The sequence below is a fragment of the Oncorhynchus nerka genome, linkage group LG2 (genome assembly GCF_034236695.1).
Source record: "Oncorhynchus nerka isolate Pitt River linkage group LG2, Oner_Uvic_2.0, whole genome shotgun sequence".
In the NCBI taxonomy this organism is placed as follows: domain Eukaryota; kingdom Metazoa; phylum Chordata; class Actinopteri; order Salmoniformes; family Salmonidae; genus Oncorhynchus; species Oncorhynchus nerka.
The window spans coordinates 12557837-12564461 of NC_088397.1; the positions used below are offsets into that span (position 1 = coordinate 12557837).

Sequence of the window (6625 nt, forward strand, 5' to 3'; positions counted from 1 at the left end):
GGCGGGGTGTGGGGTCGGGGTGCGGTGGGGTGTGTATCGGGTGCGTTGGGGTGTATCGGGTGCGGGCGGGTGTGGGGTGTATCGGGGGGGGGTGTATCGGGATGTGCAGTGGGTGTATCGGGGTGCGGTGGGGTGTATCGGGTGGGGGGTGTATCGGGTGCAGTGTATCGGGGTGGGGTGTATCGGTGGGTGCGGCGGGTGTATCGGGTGCGGCGGGTGTATCGGGTGCGGTGGGTGTATCGGGTGCGGTGGGGTGTATCGGTGCGGTGGGGTGTATCGGGGTGCGGCGGGTGTATCGGGTGCGGTGGGGTGTATCGGGGCGTGCGGTGGGGTGTATCGGGATGCGGTGTATCGGGGTGCGGTGGGGTGTGTCGGGTGCGGGGTGTATCGGTGGGGTGTATCGGGTGCGGTGGGGTGTATCGGGTGCGGTGGGGTGTATCGGGTGCGGTGGGTGTATCGGGGTGCGGTGGGGTGTATCGGGTGCGGTGGGGTGTATCGGGGTGCGGTGGGTGTATCGGGGTGCGATGGGGTGTATCGGGTGCGGCGGGATGTGGTGGGGTGCAGTGGGTGTATCGGGTGCGGTGGGGTGTATCGGGTGCGGTGGGGTGTATCGAGGTGCGTCGGGTGTATCGGGTGCGGTGGGGTGTATCGGGGTGCGGCGGGATGTGGTGGGGTGTGGCGGGTGTATCGGGGTGCGGCGGGGTGTATCGGGTGCGGTGGGGTGTATCGGGTGCGTTGGGGTGTATCGGGTGCGGTGGGGTGTATCGCGGTGCAGTGGGTGTATCGGGTGCGGTGGGGTGTATCGGGTGCGGCGGGTGTATCGGGGTGGGGTGTATCGGGGTGCGGCGGGTGTATCGGGTGCGGCGGGTGTATCGGGTGCGGTGGGGTGTATCGGGGTGCGGTGGGTGTATCGGGTGCGGGTGCGGTGTGGGGTGTATCGGGTGCGGTGGGGTGTATCGGGGTGCGGCGGGTGTATCGGGGTGTATCGGGTGCGGCGGGGTGCGGTGGGGTGTATCGGGGTGCGGTGGGGTGTATCGGGGTGCGGTGGGTGTATCGGGGTGCGGTGGGGTGTATCGGGTGCGGTGTATCGGGGTGCGGTGGGGTGTGTCGGGGTGCGGTGGGGTGTGTCGGGTGCGGTGGGGTGTATCGGGGTGCGGTGGGGTGTATCGGGTGCGGTGGGTGTATCGGGTGCGGTGGGGTGTATCGGGGTGCGGTGGGGTGTATCGGGGTGCGATGGGGTCTATCGGGGTGCAGTGGGTGTATCGGGGTGCGATGGGGTGTATCGGGGTGCAGTGGGTGTATCGGGGTGCAGTGGGTGTATCGGGGTGCAGTGGGTGTATCGGGGTGCGGCTGAAGCAATGAGTGAAGTATTTAAAGCGCAGCAGTGCATTTTGAACACACAACCCCTCCCCGTTTCCCAGGTCGTTCAGTACAGCACTGTTTCCACTTCATTGAATGTCTTGACACATAGTCAGGGAAAACGATGTCCCTAATTGTGGATAATGATGAAGAGGCTATCCCCATTGACATTCACAGTGGAAATGATATGTGGATTGGGTTGATTGATATTTCAATGCAGTTGCGACGCCCCCTGCTGTCTCTTCCGAAGAGTGAGGCGCGAGGACCAGGTCGCTCTGGAGCCCGACTCTCCGCCACCCGCAGGAGCATCCAGCCCAAGAACAAACCTCTGGGTAACTGTGTGTGTGTCTGTTGTGTGAGAGAGATTGTGTAACAATAGCAAACTTGCCCTACACTTCAGATCTTGGGATATTAACTATTAATACTCAGTATTTGCTCATGAACGCATCTCTGACAATCTGACTCCTCCAACTGTGTTGACTTGAACTGACATGTACCGATCCTCCTCATTCACAACCGTTGTCTCTGTTCCAATGTGTCTCTGTTCCAATGTGTCTCTGTTCCAATGTGTCTCTGTTGCAATGTGTCTCTGTTCCAATGTGTCTCTGTACCAATGTGTCTCTGTTCCAATGTGTCTTTATCCCGTCACCTCCGACCCCAATAACTGACTCTGTTCATTCTGTGTTCTGTTTATGCCTTTGTTTCGATTCGAAATAAAGAAACTTTATTGGACTGCGAAGGTGAGACACCTATACTTCCCCCCTCTCCTCTTGCAACGTAACAACGCCCTCTCTCTGAAACCTCTCACCTGATACGTTGCTCTGCATGTCTGTCTTGCATCCCCCCTCGCTCCCGCTCCCGCCCCCTCCACTCCTCTCCCTCACCCCTGGTAGTTGTAGTGTGTCCGCTAGTCCCCAAGGTGGCGCTGTGATGAACTGTGTATGTGATCACTGTGATGTCTCCTCAGCAACCCACGGGTGGGACCAGAAGAGGGTGGTCACCTTCACAGAGGGCCAGCAGGCTCAGGCAAAGTCCCCCGACCCCGGTGGCGCCAATGCGCCCCCAGAGGGTAGGAAGGCTAGCCCGGCCCCTCCGATCGCGCCCCCTGCTGCCCCTGGGGCCTCATCCTCGGCCACCGTCAAAGCTGACCTCCACAGCCCTGCCAAGAAACAGGTACGACTGGGGGAGTAAGGATGTTTTATGACATTGTTGATTCTCATAGGCTTCTGTAGTTTGTGTCATGTTTACTTGGTAAGAAGGTAAGCAGAACGGCCATTTTGCATAGCTTGCATTTTGAACTTTTTTAGGGTGTAAATTAGGCATAAAGTGATAATCCACTCCAGACATGAAACTCATGAAACTCCTCTCATTGTGGTGCTCTATAAGTGGGTAAAATAACTATTTTATTATTTAACTTCTATGTGGTTTGTCTGGTAAATTGTATTTAATTTGATTTGAAATCAGGAAATCATGTTGTAATGCGTCATCACGATAAGGTTCTCGTCACTGGGGATAAGGAATATCAGATTTCATAAAGTTTTTAAAACAACTAGCTGCACTCCATATCGCCAAATCAGCCAATAGATGGTATGGGGACACTTGAAACTAAATAGTGGAACAAATTATTCAACTCAGTTTCTTCTTCAACTACCATGACGCAACGCCCGTTTCTCCTCTCCCTCCTCACCCTGGCCTGTGTCTGTCTCTGTGGTAAATAATGAAGGGTACATGAAAAGACAACGCCCGTTTCTCCTCTTCCTCCTCGCCCTAGCCTGTGTCTGTCTCTGTGGTAAATAATGAAGGGTACATGAAAAGACAACGCCCGTTTCTCCTCTTCCTCCTCGCCCTGGCCTGTGTCTGTCTCTGTGGTAAATAATGAAGGGTACATGAAAAGACAACGCCCGTTTCTCCTCTCCCTCCTCGCCCTGGCCTGTGTCTGTTTCTGTGGTAAATAATGAAGGGTATATGAAAAGACAACGCCCGTTTCTCCTCTCCCTCCTCGCCCTGGCCTGTGTCTGTCTCTGTGGTAAATAATGAAGGGTATATGAAAAGACAACGCCCGTTTCTCCTCGCCCTCCTCACCCTGGCCTGTGTCTGTTTCTGTGGTAAATAATGAAGGGTATATGAAAAGACAACGCCCGTTTCTCCTCTTCCTCCTGTGTCTGTCTCTGTGGTAAATAATGAAGGGTATATGAAAAGACAATGCCCGTTTCTCCTCTCCCTCCTCGCCCTTGCCTGTGTCTGTTTCTGTGGTAAATAATGAAGGGTATATGAAAAGACAACGCCCGTTTCTCCTCTCCCTCCTCGCCCTGGCCTGTGTCTGTTTCTGTGGTAAATAATGAAGGGTATATGAAAAGACAACGCCCGTTTCTCCTCTTCCTCCTCGCCCTGGCCTGTGTCTGTCTCTGTGGTAAATAATGAAGGGTACATGAAAAGACAACGCCCGTTTCTCCTCTCCCTCCTCGCCCTGGCCTGTGTCTGTCTCTGTGGTAAATAATGAAGGGTATATGAAAAGACAACGCCCGTTTCTCCTCTTCCTCCTCGCCCTGGCCTGTGTCTGTTTCTGTGCTAAATAATGAAGGGTATATGAAAAGACAACGCCCGTTTCTCCTCTCCCTCCTCACCCTGGCCTGTGTCTGTTTCTGTGGTAAATAATGAAGGGTATATGAAAAGACAACGCCATTGATCACGTCACATTATTCATTTCTATGTGAAGACTCAATAGCGCATTGAAGCCAAATGAAGTTGGTTAGAGGCCCAGTACATTCAAAAATGTGTTTTATATATATTTCCACACTGAAGTTGTAATAATACTGTGAAAATGATGATATTGCCCCTTTACTATAAGAGCTGTTTGAAAAGACCACCTGAAATGTCTTCCTGTTTTGGTGGGATGGAGTTTTGGCCTGCCTGTTGACATCAATAAGAAAGAGTTCCAAACCTCTCTGCCAATAATAGCTAGTTTTCTGTTTCCCCTTCCCCACTCAGACCGCTCCCAGGCAGTCCTAGCAAATTCTTGCTATAGAAATGTCTCTTTGCTGAGAAGCTATTTTTGTTACGTTTTGACCATTTTAATTGAAAACATTCACGGCAAGGTTCTTAATTGTGACCCAGAAATGATTTGATATTGAGATAAAAAGGGCTACAATGGACCTTTAACATGGCTTCTCATGGAGACAACATGCTACTCCAGGAAGTGATAAGTTAACTCAGTGCTGCCCACTCTCATTGATGAACTCCAGTAGAAGGCCGAACAGGACATGCTGCCATTAGCAACTCAATTATCCTTAGAACTTCTTCTGTGTGCGATTTTGAAAGAATCGGTTAGAGCACATACATCTAGTATATTAGAAACAATTATTGGTACCATGACTGTCTTCTAAACCGTTTTTTATTTACATGAAGATCGCAATTTTTCCATTCATTAAAATGGGGATCCTGTTTTCCGCTAACAGTGCCTTGAACTTCCGTGGCTTCAATGAGAGGGGGCATTTGTTCTGCCCTGGTGGGAAAGCATGGGAAAGGGCCGTAGCCATAGCAATTTAAGACCCACCACTCCTCGAGGTAGACAATCTGCAGGTGAAAGCATATACATATAATGAATGCGTTGGACATGGTGAGATTGTAGACTTTTTCAGCTAGCTAGCTACTTCACACACTGACAATTACTTTGGTATTACTGTGTGTAGCTACGTTTGCTAGCTAGCTACCTAGCATAGACTGTAAAAAGCCCAGCGAGAGATCATTGCGTTATAGATTTTCTAGTCGGCTTGAGGTGCAAGATTTCCACAACAATTTTCACATGTTGCTACCAACCTTATTATAACGAAAAAATTACAAATTTCTTCACTCAAAATGTTTTGCTCCCATATTAGTGTTGTTTAACCCTATAAATCATATTAATTAGTGATTTTGAGAGGATTATTCATTTAAGTCATCGCTCATTCCAGAAGAGACAGAGAGAGATGGGAATGAATGTGAGTTCTCTATATTTAACAGCATGGACTAAGTAAGTCTTTGAAATATCACTCTTCTCCCACTTGTTTCCTGGTTCTAGTTATCGATGGAGAGCAAGGAGAAACGAGAACAGTGGGGCCTCCGCAGCAGCCTCTCTCCTCGGCCCTCCATCTCCCGCGCCTCCACCCCCACCCCACCCTCCTCCTACTCTCCTCTCCCTCCTCCACCTCTCCCCATCTCCCGCGCCTCCACCCCCACCCCACCCTCCTCCTGCTCTCCTCTCCCTCCTCCACCTCTCCCCATCTCCCGCACCTCCACCCCCACCCCACCCTCCTCCTGCTCTCCTCTCCCTCATCCACCTCTCTCCATCTCTCGCACCTGTTCTCCCCTCCCCCTCTGCCGATCCTGGGGATCCGACCCCCGCTCCCCCACCCACCTCTTCCATCCTGGTCCGTCCTCCCATCAGACCCCCGAGAGCCCTGAGGACGAGGACACGACTGCCCTGCTGGGGAGGAACGCAGACACTCTCCTCCACATTTCAGAGGACAATGGGGGCACAGAGAACCCCTGCTCGCCCCCTGCTCTCCCCCGCCGCTTGCCCGCCCTGGCCCCACACCACTCCCCCGCCCTGCCCCCCGCCGCTCCCCCTCCCCATCTCCCCAGTCGACCTGGACCTGGATGAGTCCCACGTCTGAGAAGCGTCCCTGTAACGTTTCAGTAACGTTTTGTTAACATTTCAGTAACAAAACTCGTAACGTAACGTTATAACTAGGGCCAGGAGTTTTTCCCTGACTGAACTTGCGTTACCGCACTAGGAAAAAGTCCTGGCCCTAGTTACAAGGCTCTAAACTACAGACGTAGGCTATAACTAGGGCCCAGAGTTTTGACCCTTTAGGTTAAATCACATGGTCCGGCTGGGGAAACTCCTGGCCCTAGTTATGACCCTGGCAGGGTAGCTTCTCTGTGTCGGTCCCCTTCTATATCTTTGGAGTCTGTGTTTAGACATTGAGCTGCCTGATAACTCTGTATCCTTCTAGCTAATGGAGGTCAGAGGGCGCTTGAAAAATGAACCTGTTGGAATACTCTAAAAATAAAAATGCATCCTCCCTTCCTTGATCTGATCTAACATAAAATGACTGATGAAATCAGTGCAGTAGAATCCTTGCTCTCACCTATCCAATCACGTTAGATTAGTGATTACTTCAAGAAAAGAAGGGAGGAAAGATGCATCTTTAGAGTATTAGAACAGGGCCAATGACCAATACCTGTTAGTGTTCTCCTCTTGCCCACTCCCCTGCCCCTCTCTCTC

General features: G+C 51.8%; 1 protein-coding gene across 1 annotated transcript in view; it reads left to right on the top strand.

The window, feature by feature from the left end:
• LOC115116037 (protein unc-80 homolog) overlaps positions 1 to 6011 on the top strand; it is a 125787-nt gene extending 119776 nt beyond the window's left edge. Inside the window, 6 exon segments of the mRNA XM_065020602.1 lie at positions 1580 to 1691; positions 2327 to 2532; positions 5417 to 5601; positions 5603 to 5696; positions 5792 to 5883; positions 5885 to 6011. Coding sequence (XP_064876674.1) covers positions 1580 to 1691; positions 2327 to 2532; positions 5417 to 5601; positions 5603 to 5696; positions 5792 to 5883; positions 5885 to 6011 — 816 coding nt within the window.
• Positions 6012 to 6625: the final 614 nt, after the last annotated feature.